This window comes from the organism of the source record quoted next, unplaced genomic scaffold, assembly GCF_019419815.1.
Source record: "Pyrus x bretschneideri cultivar Hongxiangsu unplaced genomic scaffold, Pyrus_bretschneideri_v1 Contig33, whole genome shotgun sequence".
NCBI classification, from domain to species: Eukaryota; Viridiplantae; Streptophyta; class Magnoliopsida; order Rosales; family Rosaceae; genus Pyrus; species Pyrus x bretschneideri.
In genome coordinates this window covers 4,478,005-4,502,007 of record NW_025999646.1, presented here as the reverse complement: position 1 = coordinate 4,502,007, position 24,003 = coordinate 4,478,005, and the positions used below count along the sequence as shown (strand labels likewise).

The 24,003-nt window shown below is 35.8% G+C and overlaps 2 protein-coding genes across 2 annotated transcripts; both read left to right on the top strand.

Annotated features, from left to right (window-relative positions):
• Positions 1–47: 47 nt before the first annotated feature.
• On the top strand, positions 48–3,931 carry LOC103948217 (plant UBX domain-containing protein 4). Its single transcript, XM_009359219.3, has 4 exons — positions 48–241; positions 2,588–2,873; positions 3,126–3,221; positions 3,399–3,931. Exons 1-4 carry the CDS (start codon positions 111–113, stop codon positions 3,777–3,779), a joined length of 894 nt encoding a protein of 297 aa, XP_009357494.2. The 5' UTR covers positions 48–110; the 3' UTR covers positions 3,780–3,931.
• A 14,308-nt stretch (positions 3,932–18,239) lies between these two features.
• On the top strand, positions 18,240–22,943 carry LOC103948215 (homeobox protein knotted-1-like LET6). Its single transcript, XM_048591430.1, has 4 exons — positions 18,240–18,757; positions 19,381–19,642; positions 22,158–22,405; positions 22,508–22,943. Exons 1-4 carry the CDS (start codon positions 18,305–18,307, stop codon positions 22,712–22,714), a joined length of 1,170 nt encoding a protein of 389 aa, XP_048447387.1. The 5' UTR covers positions 18,240–18,304; the 3' UTR covers positions 22,715–22,943.
• Positions 22,944–24,003: the final 1,060 nt, after the last annotated feature.

The following is a 24,003-nucleotide window of genomic DNA, read 5'->3' as shown; positions in this document are numbered from 1 at the left end:
ACGCGCATCTGAAGTGCGTTGAATACGTTTTAAGTGACGCGCTCACAAAGCTGGTCAGTCAGTCAATGATCAAGATCTCTCCCTGTCTGGTTTCGACGCTGAGATAGCAAATGGCGTCGGAGGAGAAGAAAAAGAGTCGAACCGGAGGAATCCGTACACTTTCCGATCTGAACCGGAGGTCTGCGGACTCGGACAGTGACTCCGATGGCCCTCCGGAGTACTACACTGGTGGCGAGAAAAGGTCCGTCCTTCTCTCTCTTTCCGATTACTCCCTTTTCAACATTTCTTTCAATTTTCGGATCAAAGTTTTTATTCGGTTTATGAAATTCTTCTTCTTTCTGGTTTGTTTGTAATTATATTATTCCCATGTTCCGTAAATTTTTGAATTTTACAGTTTTTATGTTTTTCGTTGCCTATTCTTCACTCCTGTTTGCCAAATTATATAAATTAAAACATAGAAATCTAAATTTTTTGTGTTTTGGTGAGAAAAAGGAGGCGTTTTGTCATCAATTGGGTTGAAAGTAGGATATATTGCCTTTAATTTCGTTTTGGTCAGATGGGTTGAAACTGTTATGGAACTCTTAATTGTGTGTAGGCTGTTAGACCAAGTCAGACTTCCAGTTCCGATACAAACTCTTCAGTTTGTTATCTCAATCTTCCGGCCTTATCCATGAAGAAGTCTGTTAGGTCCAGGTTGAATTTGAATCATTGTTAGCCAGATTTGTGAGCTGTTTGTATTTTTGAATTTCAAACTTGCCGTGTAAATAAGGTTTTCAAAACCTTCATGTGATCTGTAAACCATTATAAATACAAGCAACCCATCATTGTGAGGGTACGCAAATCGAACCGATAACCTCGAGTCTTGTAAGTTTTACATGTTATTAAGAGCCCTTACTGTCTAATGACAAAGATCCTTCATTTTTTTTCCTAGCCCATCACCTTCGCTGACAACAACAATGTCAACGCTGCCCAGCCAACCAACCCTAACCCCCTGCATCTCCCCGTCAATCCATTTTCATCTTCCATGACCACCATTGTCAATATCAAACTTGACAGGACCAACTATCTCGTATGGTTGGCCCAAATTCTCCCCATGCTCAAGATTCGCGATTTATTAGGGTATGTTGATGGTACAACTGTATGCCCTCGAAGGAATCTTCCTGGAAATATTGATGTTATCAGCCTACATGGCATGGGTGCAACAAGATCAGATGATCCTTAGCTGGATCAATGTTTCCTTGGCGGCGTCGGTCCTTTCTGTTGTCGCAAGCAAGCACACTGCTCGTGCAACCTGGGAAACCCTTGAACAACGGTATCTGAGAATAGGATTCTTTTTCTGCAAAATGAACTCCTTCAAACTAAGAAGGTGATTTCCGTTGTTGATTACATTGATCGTATGAATTCCATTGCCGATAATCTTGCCTAGTTGGAAAACCAGTTAATGATGATGAATTGGTTCCAATAATTCTGAATAATCTTGCTCTAGCACCTGATACTCCATTGACAATCAATTCAAAAGCAAGACCAAGGTTATTCAGAATTATTGGAACCAATTCATCATCATTAATTGGTTTTCCACCTAGGGCAAGATTATTAGCAATGGAATTCATACGATCAAGGTAATCATCAACGTAAAGATCACTTTCTTAGTTTGAAGGAGTTCATTTTGCAGAAAGAACCCTATTCTAGGAAGAGGACGCATACCGTTGTTCAAGGGCTTCCCAGGTTGCACGAGCAATGCGCTTGCTTGCGACAACAAACAGGACCAACGCCAAGGAACCATTGATCCAGCTAAGGATCATCTGATCTTGTTGCACCCATGCCGTCTAGGCTGGATTATTCTTTGGAGGGCATACAGTCGTACCATCAAAAGTAGGCGTTTGTCATCAATTGGGTCGTAAGTAGGATATAGTCTTTAATTTCATTTTGATCAGATGGGTTGAAATTGTTATTGAACTCTTACTTGTGTGTAGACATTTCTGGGTTCCATTAGGAAACACATTTGTAGGGGCTTATGATGGCTCGAAAGCGAGTTTTACGGGAATCCGCTGCAAGTTATGTACTATCTTGTGCCTTAGTATTACAACAAGAATACTTCCATGTATGATTATTGAATGTTTATACTCATATTTGCCGAACTCAGTGATCAATTTACAATAATGCTCACACACAAAAATAGACTGATGGAATTCTGATTGGTCTGTGAGATTCGGGTGAAGAGTAAGAAATAAGTAGTTCATTTCTCGATAATATGTTCACTTAGTATTCTATTTACAGGTTTGCATCACATATTGGTTCCGCTATGTATCACAATGGAGCCTATGCCTTGAAAGGAATAGTATGACTTTATGCACGCTGTGCTTATTTCCTTTTTTCTTTCCATGATTTGTTAGATAGTGTTTTCAATTCACATTTTTAATCTTATGTCATGCCTAAGTCTTGATTTCATGGCTAATGTCCAAGTTTCAATAAAATCTTATTATTTTATCCTTGTTTTTGTCATACAGAAATTAACAGGTCTAGGAGCTGATAATTTTTGCATGAAATTTTGAAGAAAGTCTAACATTGGTAATTACAATATTTGCAGTGGAATGCTTGTCCAGGATCCTACAAAGGATAACGATGTGGATTCCATTTTTGATCAAGCAAGGGAGTTAGGAGCTACAGAGGGGCCTTTTGATGCTTCCAATGCATCCTCAAGCTCCAGAAGCTTTGCTGGAACTGGTAGATTACTCTCTGGGGAAACTGTACAACCTACTCCTGCGCAGCCTGAGACTGTTGTTCACAACATCATTTTCTGGTCCAACGGTTTTACTATAAATGATGGCCCTTTAAGGCGGTTGGACGATCCTGAAAATGCATCTTTCTTAGAGGTAATGTCAATAGAAGTTTGACTAATTGAAAAAAGAACAAAGAAACTAGTAGATTATAGAATCAATTGTTGTTGTGGAGGTTGTTCATTAATGTCCTTTAAACTGGTTTTCTGTACAGTCTGCGTTGTTCATTGATTTCCTTTATTAATGGCAACAAATTACTCATGCGCAAGCACTAGTTTGATTTTGCTCGGTTTCGTGATATTCTCATAAATGATATTTTATATCTGCCCATTCTTTGTCTCAATGCAGAGCATAAAAAAATCTGAATGTCCAAAAGAGTTGGAACCTGCAGATAGAGGTACCTCAGTTCATGTTAATCTAATAAGGAGGAATGAGAAGTGCCCAGTGAGTTCTCTCTTTAAGATCTCCTTTGAACAATTCCATTCGGAATATTTTAGTTGAAGATTTTCCAGTGAAGTCATCTCTCTCTGCTATCAAATGTATTTTAAATTTTTATGGCCTGTTTTCAAGGCCAGTGGACATATTTTACTTTACAAGTGACTAATATTTATGTCCTTGCAGGAACCGGTGAAGCGACATGTTCCATTTCAGGGTGTGGGAAGAACTCTAGGTAGCAGCTCTACTCCAGCAGCATCCGAGCCAATGACTGCATCGACTCCTCTCAACACTGCTCCAACCCCTTCCGCAGGCCTGGTTGTGGATGAAAAGTTGCCATCAACATCGGTTCAACTTAGGTTGGCTGATGGAACCCGCATTGTTGGACATTTTAACTACCACCATACCATCAGTGACATTCGCGCTTTCATTGATGCATCAAGGCCTGATGGTCCAAGAAATTATCACCTGCAGATTATGGGGTTCCCTCCCAAGCTCCTCAATGATCCGAGTCAAACAATTGAGCAGGCAGGCCTCGCCAACTCGGTTGTGATCCAGAAATTATAGCCGGCTGGACCATGATATTTTCTGTTTGTCCATTAGCAACATGTGTACCAGGTATTAAGAACCTGTACTGTTTAATCCATACGTACATTGTCTTTCAAGATGTCGGTCTGACGATAAAATACGTCTGGAAACTAGAAAGCATCTTCGTTCAATTTGGCGTCCCGGAAGCAATTTTCATTTCAGCTATTTGGTTTTGGCATGGAATGGTTATTTATGCTCGCTTGTAGAGTTCTGATAAAGTCGGAGCTTTCTGCTATAATCTTCAGTGTGGCTGCCGTATGCGGAATCTTGATTTTTCCGCATACGGGAGATGCACTGAACATTTTCTCCAAAGGGCTTAGAGCTCCACCTTACCCTGGAACACCTCCAATATTTTTCAGTTTTATCTTTTTCAGAAAGGGGGTAAATGAATGCTCTTTTAATTTATTTCTTAATTTAAAAATTCATCAAGAAAAAATTAGTAGTAACGCTTCCTAAGACCTTGTGACCTTATCCTTAATGTCTGTTAAACATTTCTTGTGAAAACTCAACGGGTGCATTTTTCTCAAAAAATTGTTAGATAATGTTCACGATTTTTATAGTTTTGCGAATTTTTACAAAAACAATCATGAAACCATTTTTGTGCAAATTCCACTTGCATGGAAAGCTTCCAAAAATAATCATGTAAGCTCCCACATATCACTTCCGAGCTAAAGCTATTTTTCTTTTATTAATTAATTCGTAAAAAATACTTTGGGGACTCAAAAAATGATAATACCACTTTCAATGCCTTTCCGTTAATGCCCTTGAATCATTTCTTACAAATCTCAACGGTACAATTTTTCTTAAAAACTGTGAGCTAAGAGCATTTCTAACGAAGAAATGCAAATTTGAGATATAAAAATTATATTTATATCTCATTTGATATTTTCAACAGCTATAAATGAAAGTTCTACTCACATGGGAAGGATGTAAATTTGAGAACTCGTTTTATTTATTCTCTTTGAATATTAGTAGGACTCATCACCAAAACATATAAAATAAAGGGTAAATTACATTTACATACATCAGGTTTGAGGCCTATTTCAATTCCTTACAACATCTTCAATATGTTTCACTTTCATACCTTAAGTACTATTTTATTTCAAAATAATACATCCGTTACATTTTCCATCCATGGATCCGTTAAGCGCTGACGTGGCTGCCACATATATGCCACGTGGCAATTTTTATTTTTTTTATTTAAAAAAAACCTGAATTTTCTCAAAAATAAAAATAAAAATAAGGTAAATTACACTTTACCACCTTAGGTTTGGGATCACTTTCATACCTCAAATACTATTTTATTTCAATATAATACATCTGTTAAATTTTCCATCCATTGGTCGGTTAAGAGTTGACGTGGCAGCCACATTTGTGCTACATGGCAAATTTTTTATTTTTTTATTTTTTTATATACATTAAACAATAATTAATTAAAGAAAAGTTTATAAAAACAAAAACAAAAATGCAGAAACCCATCCCTTTCCCCGCAATCCCCCACCCCTCTCCTCCACTCTGTTCACCTCCCCAACCGATCCATGTCGTTGACCTCCCTCTCTTCAAACCCTGCACCCCCACGTCCTCAAAACCCTCAAAAAACCATATTTTCGCCGCACCCTCCACCCCTGACCTCTAAATCGAAATATCCACAAATCCTAACCCCGACTCTGCCACCACATTCACCCTGAAATCCTAACAGGGCGGGACGTGCTGGGCATCGGCTAGACTGGCAGTGGCAAGACAGCGGCGTTCGATCTGCCGATTCTGCAGCGGCTATCTGAGAACCTTTTCGGGGTTTTTGAGATCTCCCTTCTCTCTCCACGCCCAACGCCCAGAAGAACTCACACCCAGATCCCACATAAGAACTCATGCCCGACCCCACCGTATGCGTCGCTCTGTCGGAGGCACGCATGTGCGCTGGATTGACCAAGGCGGACAAAGATGGGTTTTTGGAGATCATTTGAGCTGATGCGACGAGGCTGGTGAGGCTGAGGCACCCCAGGGTGGTGCACGTGGTGCAGGCTCTGGATGAGAACAAGAATGTCATGGCAATGGTGACTGTCGAATCTATCCATGGGGTACAGGTGTTTGCAACGGAGGCGAAATCGCCAGTTCTAGAGCACCAGGTGAGGGGTGCGCATGATAAAGGGTGAGGTGGGGGTGGGGTAGGATGGGGGGGGGGTTTGGGTTGCGAGGAAGGGGAAGGGATCAGTTAGGGGAAGAGAGGGGGTTGCAGGAAAATGGAAGGGATGGGTTTCTAAGGGTTTTTGTTTTTTGTTTTTGTTTTTTTTGAAACTTTTCTTTAATTAATTATTTTTAAATGCATAAATTTTTTATTTTGCCATGTGGCACAAATTTGGTAGCCACGTCAGCACAAATGTGGATCCCATATTTGCCACGTCATCACTTAACGGTTTACTTAACGAATGTAAGAAATTGAAATAAAATGATAGTAAATGTATGAAATTGAAACGCTTTAAAGATGTTATAAGAAATTGAAATCGAGCCAAAACTTGAGGGGGTAAAATGTAATTTACCCCTTTTTTTTTCAATTTTTTTTCTTTTTTTTTGAGAAAATTCAGGTTAAAATTTTTTTTTTATTTGTCACGTGGCAGATATTTGGCAACCACGTGGCATATATGTGGCAGCCACATCAGCATTTAACAAATCAATGGATGGAAAATGTAACGGAGGTATTATTTTGAAATAAAATAGTACTTAAGATATGAAAGTGAAATGTTTTAAAAACGTTGTAAGAAATTGAAATAGACCCCAAACCTAAGATATGAAAATGTAATTTACCCTAAAATAAATGTAAATTTAGGTTTTTTTCTACATCTAGACGAAGATAGATAATTGATGTTTTGTCGTTGGAGAATTTTCTGACAAAAAAAATATAAAATACAAATTGCAAGACATACTGTATCTTCCCTTAGAGATGCCCTAACACTCATATTTTGTTAATGTCTACAAAAACCATTGACAAAATAGATTATTATTTATCTTCCCTTAGAGATTCCCTTAGAGATGCCCTAACACTCGTGTACTATAGGTTTTTATCTACATCTAGACAAAGATAGATAATTGATGTTCTGCCGTTGGAGAATTTTCTGATAGAAAAAATATAAAATACAAATTGCATGGCATATTGTATCTTCCCTTAGAGATGCCCTAACACTCACCATTTTTTATTTTGTTAATGTCTACAAAAACCGTTATAAAACCTTTTTCCGCACAAGTTCTTTCTCAATATAGAACTTATCAATTATAACTCACGATTTTCCATCACATATAAGAATGTCTACAAAAAACCACAATAAATATTATTCTCGTGTTATTTTCATTAAACTTAAGCTTGTGGAAATTCAAGTTGGACATTCCAAAACTACATACCACCATAGTAAATGGTAAATTAATACAAGGAGGCATCGACGTCGACATAGTATGTGGTCTGGTTTCCATTTCTTGGAGGGATTGAGTGTGGGAAGGGAACTAATTAGGCATCTCACTTTGCGAAACAGTCGAGCTCCGTTCATAGTGGCATAGAAGATTGGACACCAAAAAGCCGTACGTTGTCGGCCAAAACATCTGTTTTTATGCCAATATATATCCTATTCCTATTTAAAGATGAAAGATCTTTCTGCGTGATTAGAGGTTCGATCGCCTAATCTACCAGCCACACAACATGATAGATGTTTATTGCAACCAATATATAATGTCAGTAGCGTCGTTAATGGTTGAATAGTAGTTTACTACGTGTTTGTATAAATATCTGGTTGGTTAATAATCATTTACCATGTAAGTGAACAGAGATGACAACCGAGTATGTCCCGTTTGAAAGAGCCAAGACTCCACAATCCCTTTTTAAGTTTTAAGAACCTCATCTCCAAGTGCAATCATTACCAGAAAGTCTTCCCCTTTTATATACCACATAATGGTTGTATTATTCCTAACGACAAAATATGAAGATAAATTAGAATGTTGATTAATACCATTTCCACCTGCAGGAAACAAAGATTAATGGGAGCAAAGAGGCACCACAAAGGGAAAACAAGATAAGCTAACTTCAAAGTATAAAAGCAAATAACCCCTTTCTAGTTGGCTGGGAGTTGTCGCCTAATGGAATCCATGATAAGCTTTGTAAATGTTGACTAATAGTAAATATTCTCTTTTGCAGTTCCCTGTCAAATTAAGCCAATTATGTGAATTTTTCATTTCATTTTGGTTTATTATAGAATATTAAGCGATTCTGGATTGGACCATTGTAAAGATCGTGTTTAGTCCCTATACACGATCTTTTACGAATTGGAAGGAGCTTTCATCCAAATAAATGAATTAGAGTTCCTCTAAACCATGTAATTTTCCGAGAGCAGTTTCAAATATCCTTCGCATCAATCTTCGGCCTTGTATTACCCGCGGGATTGAGTTAGTGGTTGTTGGGCCGACTACGACTTTTTCTATGAGCACCTCATAATTAAATGATGAACTTTGTTTCTCTTATTATTATTCTCCGATTCATTTTTATTTACCAGAAGCTGAAGCAAAAGAAGAGTTAGTAACAGATTATCAAATTGAATACTCATATTTCAATATTTTTTGTGTCTGAACCTCGGTTTTGTATTGTAAATACATACTTTTTATGAAGGCTTAGTGTGCCCTTTTTTGGTATGGTGGAACGAAATTTCTGCTAATGGGCTTATATATTAGTTTTTTTTTTTTTCAAGCAATTTTAGATGTGTCCGGTGTACGATATACAATTGTAAATAGATAACAACATGGTGAGATCCATCACACACACATCCGTCGCTTGTTGGTATTCAATAATTTTTATTTTCTTTTCTCAATCATTGGATTAAAAATATTGGAAAGCTTGCGTTTCTCCAATGGAAACAAAGCCCCACTGTATTATTCCTATATACATTTTAGATTCCTCAGTGCCATAGAATGACAGCTTTGGCAAAAGCAGGGTCTAAAAACCAAGTCCTTGATTGGGGAAATAAGGGAAAAAGATATCGAAACGAGACAGAAAACAAAGAAGAAGCTGGAAGGCTGCATTTTTGGGAACAACATGCAGAACATAGAGCCAAAAAGAATAATTACTATATGTTGCAACATGATTTGTAAATATCTACTCAGGTAGACTGTTAATGCAGCTAGCCAGCCACAACTCGATTGTACTACGTGAATCAACATATCAACCTCACTGGATGGAATTGTACTGACTAGATGTGTCTTGACAGCTTATTACATATCCTTTGGGAATTATATACACAGAAGAACTAGCTAGGTCGATTAACTCATCATCCCCATGTTTTTATTTGCATTCGGAAATTAAACTGCTAAGACTACACCAGTTTAATGAAACTTTTATCCTTTCATAAGTGCAAGCAAAATAATTCCTTCCTCCTCCACTACATTCACCTCTCTGGTTGCCTTTTCCTATACAATATATATTAAGACGGAGAGAATAGAACTCAAACTTGAAACTCTGAGTCAAGGGCGAGGCCACATAAAACTTGGGAGGGGCACGTGCTCCTCCTCAAATTTGTTGGCCCTGTTGTAACTATCTTGCAGTATTTTGTACCAATTTTTCATAAAAATTTCTCATTCACATCCTTGTACCATAATAATAGCACTATTTCATTACAAAATGGACAAATCACCCTAACTAACCAAGAAGAATACTCTTTTATCTCTATTGTATGCATGTTTTAACTCTAGAAGCTTGATGAGGTTGCTTCCTTTGAATCAAAGTTCTAGTTTCGCTCCTGCTTTAAGTGCAACGTACATGCTTTTAGCAAATTGAGCTTCAAGCCCTATACTTGCCAATTTCCACGCATATTTATAGTTTGTATGATTCACTCTTTCACTTGAGGTGCCGTCATTGTTTCCTTTTGCCATATACGTGACAATTGGACTGTTTGTGAGGATTCTTTGCTACACGATTTTCGCCATGTATAGCCTAAAGGCTAGGTTCTAGTCGGCCAAGCCGGACCAAACAACAGAAGAACATGCTTATGATATAACAAATATTATTTCAGTCGGATTGTTAATCGGCTTGCTATTTCTGGTGCTTCCAAATGAAAATATCACATAATCTTATTTCTTCGTCGGGAAACAAAAACGAAAAATGAGAAAACGAAGGAGCGTAAACGACACAAAAAAGTGGATTGGGTTTTAGGGTAAACTAATTTTACTTTGAATATTTAATAAATAATATCTGGTTTAAAAAATGGTTGGATTTTAAGCTCAAAACTTAAAAACGGTTTAACTTAATACGATATAGATCAGGGTCAGCCTTGAGAATTTGAAGGCTCTATGCGAGCTTTGAAGTGGAGCTGTAGAGTTCTTTGACCTCTGACCGACCCTTTGTACATTGATATGTATAAAAATAAAAATTAAAAAATAAAAACGCTAAATATATGAAAAAATTTATTTTACAACAAATATAATTATAAATCCACATAAAAAAAAGTAATATATTACAAACATCACTTAAATTACACGTCTCACGTTTTTTGAACGCCAATGTACTAGTTAATGTAATTTTTCGATCAATTCTTCTTCAATCGCCTATGATTTAATTTTTTATATTTATATTGAATTTGAATTGTAAAATTTTATATATAAAACAACATTTTTAAAAAAAATTTAGAGGCTCCTCGGATGTGGAAGTCTTAGGTGGGCGCCTACTTCGACTATACTTAAGGTTGATCTTAATATTGATATTGCAAGTGATGAAATTCAGTCCATTGCGTTTTAGATCCAAATTCTTCATCTTGTAGTATAGATTCTATGGAATATCAATTATATTAAAAAGCATGAGATAGATATTGCTTATATTTTTGCAAAATAAAAAAAATATAAGATAACATAAATCAATGAAAATAGTGATACCTAAGGTCCTAAACCCTAAAAACATGCACTATCATGATATAAAAAGTGTCTTTTGTTATTTAAAATTTTGAAAATATCACACAACTTTAACTAACTTAAATTAAATCTGATGCTATAAACTTTTTGAAAGTCGATGACCTTAACATTTTCCTAAACAGTCCATAATAATTTGTTGTTGACCAAGAAAATGATGATTAGCAGTGTAATTGTTTATCCAAGTGATATTAACAAAAGTCTTAAATTTGCTGACAAGAAAAAAGTCCTAAATTTGGCCTTTTAAATATATTTTAATTTTATAAAATAATTCTATCATGCAACTGTTGATGCCTTGATGGACAGGACGTAAAGTGCTTATCAGAAAAGCTTTGCTTGCAAGGGGCCTAGGTCTAGCATTCCTGTCCCTCTATAAACTCTCCCTCTGCCTACACCTACACCCACACACTTCAACACTTCAAACCTTCACACTGGAAACTTCACACCAGTGACGTATCTCTAACTTTTTTCCCTCTACTTATTTTTTATTCCTCTCCTTTTGAGACGGGTTCGCGTACTTATTCTGTCCTCCACTCCATTTCGAAACCCTAACCCTAACCCTAGACCCACCTAACCGTAACTCTAAACCCTAACCTTAACCCCAAGTACTTCTACTGTCTTTTTTTTTTTTTTTGGGTTCTAAGTACTTCTACTGTCTTTTTTGTGGTTTTTTTTATGGTTCCTAAGTACTTCTATTGTCTGCCTACAAATCAAATGGTCCCATTCTTCAAACTCTGAACCCTGTTTCTCCCTTCCCAGAACACCACACCAGGAAAACAAAAAAAATATATATATTCCACATTTAATCAGTTGCAGGTTGATTTTTCTTTAGATTCCTAATATTTTTATCTTTGTTTGATTTGATTTACTGCGTACGGGATATCTATCAGGAGATTTACGACCCCATCTATTCAAACCATCTAGTCTAGTATACACCATATAATTTTAAAACTATTTTGTCTATTCTGTCAAGGTTTTTGGTAATTCACTTCTTTTTCCTTCCTCTTTTCCCTCTTTCATGGGGGCCCTTGTTAAATTGGCAGGTACCGTTGATTTAGTCAGAGATTTCAAATGAAACTGAAGAAGCTTACTATTCTCTAGGGTTAGTCTACGGCCGGAGACTTTTTAACAGAAAAAGCATTGGTAATGGTATTTTTCAATCTGATGATGTTTTCATAGTATAAATGTATAATCACCTTCAAGCATAACATCTTAACATGATGGTGTAACATGTAAATCTGAGTTATTAATTATAATTTTAAAGGAAAATTATTGAAAAATATTTGAAAACTTTGAGTTTTAACGATAATAATAAAATAAAGGATAAATTGAATAATATCATGATTGACTTTTTAATGTAAAAATATGATTTTTCGTTAAAGTAAACAGTATCGAGAGTTTTTCGTTAAAATTTCTTAATTTTAATAGATTATTTCTAAAACGTACATGAATAATAATTTAGGCTTATATTATAATCTAAGATATAATAATTAACGTTAGTAGTATAATAAACCAAATCGTTTTATGATCCCTCACCATAATCTTGCAACATTTGGACAATAAACAAAATCGTTTTTACTGACATCTCCCTATTTTTTATTTGACCAAAACAGAAGAAGAAGCTTAATCATTCGGATAATGAGTGGGAGCTTAAGAATTATAAGAAATCTACCAACTATACTGTATGTGACCATATAATCACCCCTTTGCGTCATATGACTCGTATCTGTCATTGGTTAATTGAGATTGGAAGATTTTTCTGATTCAAAAGTCCAACAAGTTTCACCAACTCGTTAACTAAGACACAAAAAATTCTACTAATAACGTGCTTTCATGGTGAAGTTGAGATTAATAATGTCATTGAAGATACTCGAGCTCTCTAGATTATGACCTGCTAATTATTCTTTCTGTAAACAAAATTAAGAGCACACACGCATAAACATTGCAAAGGAAATACAGATTAATACACAAATATACGATATATATATATATATAAAATACACAACAAATAATGAAATGGAGCCAATGTGTTCTTCAAGGATTGGAGCTCTTCTGTCTTTCTGCTGTTTCCAGACTCCAGAGGAGCGGAAGGAGTGAAGCTCCGTAGGAATACATAGATGTACCGACTGTAATGGGAGGGAAAAAAATGGAACCTAGATCAATTACGTACATGTAGAGGCTAGAGGCCTAAAGAGAGAGATTTATGGAAGAGACATTCGGACTGTCCCACTAGCTTTACCAGCTTTATTTTTTAGCTGCAGTAAACTTAACTTTTCTTCATGCCAAATAATTACTGATTAGATGCTATGACTCTGACTAATAATTAAGTGAGATGGAGTGAGTGATTTTATATGCATATACTGCTTAGGAAAAAGATTTTGTCAGTTATTTTTAACTCGAACCAAATCCAAGAAAACTGAAAAAGCTCTCTCAACCCCTTGTTTGGGTAAATTTTAATTGTTACTTTTATAGGAATATTTTTTTTTTCTAAATATAACACATTTAGAGTGAATAATTAAATTTAATGAGACCAATAACAGTTTTTTATAGCTTCCTTTCATTTGTGTAAAAAAAAAAAAAAAAACAGCCGCATTTTTTAAAAACAAATAGTAATATTTATATTAAGGGAATGAGAAAATAATCTAAGTCTTACAATGAGCTTATTATACTAATGTGATTCAATTTCTCTATTGACAAGAATCGAACTTAAAATAAAAAATAATCCTATTAGACCGCATTTTCTTAGTATCAAAGGAGGAATGTGTTTTGTTTAATAGAATTATTATTATTTTTTTTTGTTGGGTCAAGGACATTTTACAACATGACAATAAGTGTCAACTTGATTCCACGTCTTACAAAAAACGTAATGGTAGATTATGGAAAGAGATCATTTCCGAATCTCTTCCATCAAGGTCGTCGAATCAAGTGATTCGAGCTTTTTCAAATTTCATCTAACAGTAAAAAATTATTACACTTTTAAGGGGTCAAAACAAGTGGGTCATTAGATGAAATTTAGAAGGCCTGGATCATTTGATCCAATGACCTTAGTGGAAGAGATCCGGAGAGATCTCTTTCCTTAGATTATAATGGTAAGAATTTATTGTATAGTTAAACAATGATGAATAGGTTGCAAATGTTAGATTGTCATATTGGATAAGCATTCAACTCAATGTAGGTCTGGCAAATGGGTCGTGTCATGTCACATTTTTTATCTTAACGGGTTTATAATAGGTCGGGTCATGTTAAGAAAAAAAAAATTCTAAATTTCTACATACTGTATTGTCACATAAATATTACCTTGAAAACTAATTTGAAACAAAAAACCTCAATTGAAGAAACAAAACCAATCTTAATTCCAAAACTAATTTGAAGTAAAACCCTATATTTTGAATGTAATTCAAAATATCAACAATTACCTCCATTAGGGCTCGAGATTCGCTCAATCCAGATAGATAAAAGTAGTAAGTCGACTGGTGATGGGTTACTAGGTCGTATGTGGTGTGGTGTGGTGGGAGGGACTGGAGAAGGTGATCGTGGAGGTTGGCAGGAGTGGAGCTTCAAGACTAAGATTCAAGCGTTCAGTTTGGGAGAAAAAGAGAGTGGCTGCTTCGATTCGAGCCTTCGAGAATGAGAGAGAGCCTGATCTAGGGTTGATAAAAACATTGGACAAGCAAGATTAAATCTCAACTAATCCAATGGGCATCAATTTTCTAAATTTTAGTTAAAATATATATATTTATATTTTAACTTTCAGTTCAGTTTAGGATTAAATTTTACTGTTTTTAATTATAGTATTTCTTTTAGTGGTATCAAATTATAAAATTAATATTTTTCTTATCATGTAACGAGTTATCTACGTGTATACCTGGACCGAATTGTTATCTTAACATGTGCTTATTGGGTTACTGATTCGCTATCGTGTTGACCCAAAAACTTGTTAATTTTGTATCATGCTGTCTCGAGTTATCAAGTAGTGTCAGAAGTTGTCAAACCTAATGCAATGTATCTCGAGTTAATACTATCTTTTCACTTAATGTAACTTAGAATAATAATATTACTTGTAATAAAAAAAATAATGATGACAAAGGTTTCATAAAACAAGATGACGTATATTATAGACTAACTTTGATTATTACATTGTGAACATCCTAAATATTATGTATAGACGTAATCCCGTTAGATAATTACTATTCAAATAAAATATAGAAAAGTTTAATAAAATAGTAATGTCAATCTACAAAAATTTTACTATGTGAATGTAATGCATGAGCAAGCATTTGTTCATTAATTATACTTGATGGATAATTATTTATTAGGAAAATTAATGAAAAGGATTTGAAAACTTTGAGTTTTAACGATAAGAATAAAATAAAAAGTAAAGTGAATAGTATCAGGATTGACTTTTTAGTATAAAAATATAGTTTTTCGTTAAAATAAACAATACCGGAAATTTTTCGTTAAAATTCTCTTATTTATATCAAGTCAATCCATTTCAACTTGTGATTGAGTGGTGCAATGCGAAATGACTTTTGTATAAAGAAGTGTCAAGGAGAAAAGAAAATGGCATCACTAACTCATTCTAGACGCATATGAGTGTCCGTTAGGGCATGAGATCGGTACTTTGGTGGGTCACAACTGATATATGCATTATTTATTATATTTTCATGTTAATAATCTCTAAATTTGTTAAAGAATTGATTGCAAAAAAACCTTATTATTTTTATTTTCTCAGTTTTAGCCAATATGTGCACTTAGAACGTTTTTTGTGATAATTTGATTTTTTGGAGGAGTTTTGATGCAAGGCCAATTGGAGAAGGAAGCTAAGAGGCTAAAGATCGTTGTGTCCGAATTTCATAATTTTCCATGGAGCCATTCATTCCAGTTTTACAAATCAATTCCGTATAAGTTGTTTTCCAGTCATAATTGCCCAGCTGTAGGAGAATGAAGATTTGGAGACTTTCCCGATTTTTCCTAGTGGCGTGCGATATATGCTTGGAAAGATAAGAGATAAAGTTACGTTTCCCATATTTTTACAGAATTTTTCAGAAGATAAATCGACTCCAAAACTGGCGTGCAAGATAGATGAATTGTTTCCCAAGCCAAAAATGATTATTTCCTAGTTTGTGTCATTAATTGTTTAGGAGTTTGTTTTATTTTAGGAGAGTTTCTCCCAGACTTTTTAGGGTTTTTGTAGTATAAATAAGTGCCCTAAGCTCACCCCGCATAACCCATATCACCCACACCATATTATCATTCACCATCTCTGCAATTCGTGAAGAGCTTAGGGAAGTGCTTTGCCATGGATTCCGGGTTCTATCTTTTTTTTTAATTTTTATTTCTATATGTAATTAAGTTAATTTTTGAGAAGTACTTTGTTAATTATTATCTGATTATATGCCATGTTATATTCTTAATCTTTGTGAGTATTTTATTCTAGGTTCAAGTTTCTAATGACTGATCACTTTTAGGAATTTTGCATCTAGATATTTAGATAAATCTATGAGGATGACCAATCAATTAGGTTTATTGGAACTAAGATTAAGAAGAGTAGACAAACTAGTGAGGATGACCAATATCAAGGTAGTACTACTTGGTTGACATGATTCTTCTACGCTTAATGGGTTTTTATGTGTTTAATTGTATGCCTAACCAATATGATATAATTATCATATAGAGATAAAAGAGTTGATGCATGACCACGGATTAATTCATACCTTAGAAAGAACAACTTTTAACATTGACATGGTAATTAGATAGTAGTTGACTCTAGGAAAAGTAAATAGGATTATTGTTGGTGGTTCATAACCTTAGATTTCCATTGTTTCTCAATTTTGTTTTGTGTCGTGTGTGATTTTAATTAATTGTGTTTTCCTTTTCTTGTTAATTTAAGTCTTAATCAATTACTCAATTATTCAATTTAATCTACCAGTTGTTTGTTTAATTAAGTCTAGCGTGATTAATCGATTAAATTGGTGTTAAAGCAATTCATGTGGGATCGACCTTGTATTTGCATATTTTACTAAAATTGATTCGTGCGCTTGCGAGTTTATTTGGTTTAAATTAATTTATTATTTATATTAGTTTAAATACACATCAACAAGCATGTGACAAACTAAATTGAATTAGGAAAGCGATTCTCTCTGGATCTCTTTCACGTAATTATTCTCATTAAACAATTTAAGCTCTTGAAATTTGATTAAACGACTAAAATCATGGGTTCACTTTAAAAATTATAATAACTTTAGTCATTGAATCAAATTTTAAAAATCTAAATTGTTTGATGAAGATAATTAGATGGAAGTGATTGAGAAGAATCCCTTTTCATTGAATTAAAACAATATACATTGCATGATAAGACTAATATTCTTTATTTATTATTTTAATTTTAATTTGATCTTGATTAAGATTGTGATGGATAATGGTGTTGGCGTTGGGCCGCAGGGGAAGGGGACAACGAGCAGAAGTGCGAATATTAAATGAGTGGACAGATTGCAATCAAGCTCCAGTAGTAATCAAGAAAAAAAGTAGCAAAAGGGTACAGTAGACTGAGAAAGCTAGACCTAGTAGTGATTCCAATTTCCCGTCTATAATTTTATTTTTGTGGTAATATTTTCATCCGTGTGGGTTCGTACATACATATATATACACACACACACTCAATTAGCCATTAGGTGTCCCGTTTGGCTCTTCCCTCGATTTGATCGATCGTTGGGTCTCTCTATCTCTCATAATTCTTTGCCAGTAATGGCAGGGCATCAGTGGCGGTGCAAGAAAAGAGGGTGAGAGTTTTCATCGGGAAGGTAAAGCTTTTGCATCACACGACACACAGAGTGTGACAGAGTGAAGTTCTCCCCCCTTCACTCACTCACTCTCCCCTCCTCTCTCTACAATATTTTTATTAATTATTATAAGGAGTATTATTATTATTATTATTCGGATTCACACAATATCATCAATAACCACGAGTTTTGTTTACCCTAAAAAGAAAAACAACCAGCTGAGTCTTTGTGCACCACCACCGCCCTTCCTTTGCTTCCTGCTGCTAGCCCTTTACATGAGAGAGAGAGAGAGAGAGAGAGAGGGACAGAGAGTACTGTATCTTTTCTGTATGTGTGTGAGAGGATAGAATGCATGTCTGAAGAAAGCGAGAGATAAAACAAGAATTTTGCGAAGGAAATCTGAGGCAGGGTTTTGGCAGACCCAGTAATTGGAGAAAAAACACTTAACATTATTAACTACTGACCCACTATACTCCTCCACTATCACTCTCACTCGCTACTTAGGATTTTCCTGTTAAAGCCTGCTCAAAGTATCGTAGCATAAAACCCGGGAGAGCCCTCGCTTCCCTTGGAGGAGAGAGATCGATCAGGATCAGACCCACATATATATATGTATAATATTATTGGGTAGGAGAGAGAAAAACAAAAACCTTAACCTAGAGAGAGAAGTGATTTGTAGCAAAGCCAAGTGAACAAAACAAAACAACTAGTACAAGAGGACTAGGTAAGAAAGTTAATTTGTGAAGGATAAGATATACCAAGAGATCGAGAGAGAGAGAGAGAGAGAGAGAGAGAATGGAAGGTGTTGGTGCCAATGGCACCTGTAGTATGATGGCCTTTGGAGAAAACAGCAGTAATGGAGGAGGAATGTGTCCAATGATGATGATGCCTCTAATGACTTCCTCACATCATGCTCATCACTCTCATCATCACCTTCATCAACATCATATGAATCTTAATCCTAATGCAGACACACATAATACTAGTACGACTCATCAGTTTCGCCAGCTTCCCCAGCTGCCTCCGTCCAACAACCATCACGACCACCAAAATCCCCATAACACTAGCGGCGGCTCCTCCTTCCTTCTCCACAACCCAGTTGCAGCTGCCGCCTCCTATTTCATGGACAACAACAACAATGATGGTGTTGGCGGTAGCTCTTCTTCTTCGCCTTCAACTGTCAAGGCTAAGATCATGGCTCATCCTCACTATCACCGCCTCTTGGCCTCCTATATCAACTGTCAAAAGGTGAAATTGAAACCATCTAATTAAAAAAATATATATATATATATATGTGTGTGTGTGTGTGTGTGTATTTTGACCTCCCAATTAGGTTTTCAATTCCTACAAACGTAGGAGTTAGGACCACAACTCTCCATTGTTTGTCCTCCTCTTTTTTTGTGTTAGATAAAAAGGGAAAATTTAGTTGACATGCGCCCGAAGGGGATAGATAATTCATGTTTCCCGTCTCGTTTCTTTGGGAAGTTTGGATCTGAATATCTACAACATTCATGTTCTCATTGTAATTATGAAGGTTTGTCTTAAAGTAATGTGGACGGCGATATCAGTTCCGTAGGTAGGACGCTGTAGGACTCAGAACGCCCATCCTCATGGAAAGATTTGGTATTATGAAGTTGTTCATCCAGTACTGCTACTACCAAGTTGTTCTTGTCATGCTTTATTGAGTTAATTAGGTTTAACAAGGAACTTTAAGTAATTATGTTGTTGATAAAGACGGTCCAAGTCTCTTCGACTTTTGAGTTTTGATCATTTTTAAATATATATTTGGGGTCAATAGATGAGGCCCTTTTCATCATCATCATTTAAAAGTGTTTGAATAATACTATTCAATTGAAAACGATTATGTGCAGGTTGGAGCGCCGCCTGAAGTGGTGGCGAGACTGGAAGAAGCGTGCGCATCGGCGGCGACTATAGGTCAAATGGTAAGTAGTAGCAGTGAATCAGGATCTCTCGGTGAAGATCCAGCTCTGGATCAGTTCATGGAGGCCTACTGCGAGATGCTTACCAAGTATGAGCAAGAAATCTCTAAACCCTTCAAGGAAGCCATGATCTTCATCCAAAGAATCGAGTCCCAATTCAAAGCGCTCTCTCTTTCTTCTTATGATTCTGCAGGTTCGTATCTCACCATTATCTCTGTGTGTGTATGTATATACATCTGTATATCTTCACCGTTTCTTTTTCTCGAACTTTTTGTATGTATAGGAAGATCTTTTGAGTATTTTCTTTATTTTTTATTATCTGAAATTTTTAATGCAATATAATAACTGGCCATGCATGGATGTCGTTTCCAAGATCCTGTAGGTTTATTTTATTAATTAACAATTATGTTCAGAAAGCGGGTGGCCAATTAGTTTTCTTTGTTCTTATTTTTCAAACCCTTCCATTTCATCGCTTAATTGGTTCCTTCTATAATTTATTTAATCATGTGTCTGCTGTTCTTTGGCATGTATAGAACTGTTTTAGTACTGGGTAGTAGTACTAGCAAGCTAGGTTTCCACTCGCAAGTCATTTTTTTTCAAATTTTAGTATTATAAAAGGGAGGAAGAGAGATTGAAACTATTACAATAATTTTAGGGGGGAGGGGGGAGTGTTTTCGAATCCGGGACGTATAGGTAGAAACTCAATACCACATGCAAATATACAAATCGATGGTGTTACATAGAATTGTATGGCTTTGATTCTCTTCTCGGTGTTTGGGTTTTGAATGAGATTGTTTGGTTTCATTTGAATTCTTCACCTTGTTTTACCTAATTGAATTTGACGCGCTGCTTGCATCTTTAGAAATATAAGACAACTGGGTTAGCTTGCGTTTTCCCCCATGTCTTGCATATACATAGCAATGCTCAAAGTAATTTCTGTTTCATAATTATTAGAGTTTTCTTACACCCTAGTGACCAATTTGTGTGGACAACATAATATTTGTAATGACTTTTATACTCTTGGAATATTAGTTAAATTAGTTTTTGTATGGTAGTCTGCCTTGTTCTATGGTTATTTCGATATATAGACCCGAGCTCTAGAAATCGTTGATGTTTTTATGTCTTTCTTAAATATTGTACATTTTGAGCTTTAGATACAATATTTTCTGCACATGCTTATTTTTTTGTAACACGAGTCTTCATGTAAAGACTAGCAATAGCTATAAGTTGATCATGTGGTATCCTGGATTTTTACATATACACAGAATATCTGCCATCGATGACCAGTGACGTGAGACTAGCTTTTCACACATTTAATTAGTTCTCAAACCCTACGTAGCTGTAGTGGACTCGTGGTGTCCTAGTACTATGATACCAAAAGAACTGAGTTGTTGGTGGGTCTAATTCATAAAAGCCAATACATGTCCTCAAAAGGGATGAGCTAGAAATTGGCTATTTGGTTCCTTGAATTTTATTAACAATATGCTGGACTCAGAGTAATCAGGTTTTCTGAACCTCAATTTGTTTAGCCAGCATATCCTTAATTGAGGTTTTGAATACGGTGGACTTTGAAGTATTTGAGTTCTATTTTATTATCATTTTCAAATTGTGAAAGACTGATTAATGTGGATATGCTTCTTAATAATTATTAACATGAGCAACATTTTTGGATTTAAATCATTTATTGTTGTCCAACATATTTAGTGTGTTTTAATATACCAACTAATGCTGCAAGTGAAGAGGCAGCTGAGGTAACCAACTTTAACTAATCATCGTCAATCAGCTGTGCGTGCGACTTAATCCTTAAATGCTGATAACCTTGCTTACTTGAGTGAAAATTATTCTGTTGCTTGACAAAATATTGAACTAATCTTGAACATCCTTTACTTGATGGTATCCTAGCTCTTCACAGTTACTTAGCGATATGTTAATATTTTTTTTTATCTGGATTCGGGACAAGAATTCCTTGTAACTTAGGAGCCTACACACACTCACACACAAATGTATTTAGATTGCAATGATAAGTAGTAATTGCATTTCGAAGTAGGATTAAGATAGCTAGATCCATGCCTATATGTTTTGCATACAGTTGTCTTGCATGGCTTGGTGATATATTTGATGTTGGGAGTGAAAAAAGAATGTCTGTGGGTCTATAAAAAGTGCCCCTATGTATCAAAAGAATGACACTAGTTACATCAGACACTTTTTGCCTGTACAAAAACAAAGAAAGTACTTCCATTCTGATGGCTGAATATATATTCCTCAAGATCAGGGATGTATTCTACAAAAACCTTGGCAAAAAGATAAAGGTGAAAGGAAATAGAGATATAGTTTGAATATTGTGTCTTTACTACATTGAATGCAGAAATGTTTTACAGCAGCAGTGTATGTTTTGAGTAATATATATGCATAATGAGCATGCAATGATAGATCCGATGGCAATGAGTTCTATTTGAACCCAGCTGGAACTTTTGACCTTTCAATAGTTGAGTTGCTTTTTTGGCCTCGTAAATGTAAGTGGCCAGTGATCACTGAGATCATATTCGTTTTGATTGATAAAGAGAGACTTGAAGGAAGATGCCCTAAAACATGTAAAGAACTTTATTATTCAGTTTTACTTATGATTAGAGCTGCAACTAAGATAAAGAAAGCCTGTTTAATTCATTGTTGATGTATTTTAATTATGTGTTCAAGTTTTATGCCATTAGGTTATGGCGATGGAATTGATAGGAACAATGTATCATCTGAGGAAGAGGTTGATGTTAATAACAACTTCATAGATCCCCAAGCTGAAGACAGGGAGCTTAAAGGGCAGCTATTGCGCAAGTACAGTGGATATTTGGGTAGTTTGAAGCAGGAGTTCATGAAGAAAAGGAAGAAAGGGAAGCTCCCTAAAGAAGCCAGGCAACAGTTGCTAGATTGGTGGAGTCGACATTACAAATGGCCTTATCCATCGGTATAATGTCATACATTTTTCTTTCTATACATCGGAATACGTATGCGCACATTTTCTCATGGGGAATTAGATTAATTATCTTCATACACGTGGTCAATGCAGGAATCACAGAAACTAGCTCTTGCAGAATCAACGGGGCTGGACCAGAAGCAGATAAACAACTGGTTCATCAACCAAAGGAAGCGACATTGGAAGCCGTCAGAGGATATGCAGTTTGTGGTGATGGATGCTAGCCACCAAGGCCACTATTACATGGACAGTGTCATGGGAAATCCATTTCCAATGGATATCTCTCCCACATTGCTCTGAACTAAGATGACAAGCAATTAGTATGCTGCTAATTATATATATTTAAATGTGTTATTGAGGAATGCCGGTACATTTCTTAACAACTTAACTATTAATTCCTTTTGACTATGGATTGTGATTAATGTCACACAATCATGCATGTGTACGTGCGTGCTACTATGTATGTCGTATAAAATCTCACTTAATTTAATTGTTAACCAATATAAATAGTGGGTTCTTATCTTCTCAATGTGCATTTATTGACTTTGTAAATGTAGAATTATCAGAGAGGCGAGCCATACGGTTTACTTCCAACAACATCGATATTGTCTCTAACTTGGTAATTATTACCTACACAATCCGTCAGGTGGGGTTTTATCACAAAATACCTCGGTATTAGTTGCTTTTATTTTCTCATTGGTACAGTTGATGTGGGATATTTCCACACGTCTCTTCACGTGCGACCTAATTAGTGGGTCACACGTAGAAGATCCATACATTGACAATCGTGTGGAGTCAAGAGAACTCATCCTACAAGTGGGGTTAAGGGATCCACCATCATCGTGCGGGGCCAAGGGATCCACCCATCACGTGGTACGGTACGGGGCTGCTCCCTGGCTCTGATACCATGCTAATTAAGGCTTATTTTAGGGTTTTAATTTCTTGATATCATTCTTCTCACCAAGGAGGAAAATATATAATGTCACGTGGTAGTACAGTATAGGCCTGCTCTCTGGCTCTGATACCATGCTAATTAAGACTTATTTTAGGGTTTTAATTTCTTGATATCATTCTTCTCACCAAGGAGGAAAATATATAATGTACAAGAGTGTTTTACAAGGAAAGAAACATCAAATAACCTAATTACAATCTGATTGTGGTGGAGGTAGTGTATTGTTCGTCTACAATTCAAAATGAGTCCATAATTGATTGTTCTTCGTAAATGCACGCCCTTCAAGATCCATACGCACAGAGTTACCCGCTCGGCCTTGAGTGGTCAACAATGCCACTCCGAGCAGCGGCACGACCACCTTTACCTCCTATTGTAAACACGTGGCTTGATTGGTGATTGAGTATGGCTTGATTGGTGATTGAGTAGGTCTGCTTCTAAAGCTTTGTTCTATAAAGTTATCAATCTTTTCACGTATCATTGACAATCGAGAAGTACTTTATGTTGCTCAGTTGGACCAAGCTAGTGAGCTGTCAATTCTAGTCATGCCCTTCTTCTAATTTCATTGGGCCATGTGCTTCTTATTCTTCTTTGGGTTTTAATTTTCATTGGGTCTTTCATAGCCTTTTTCCAGCTCGGA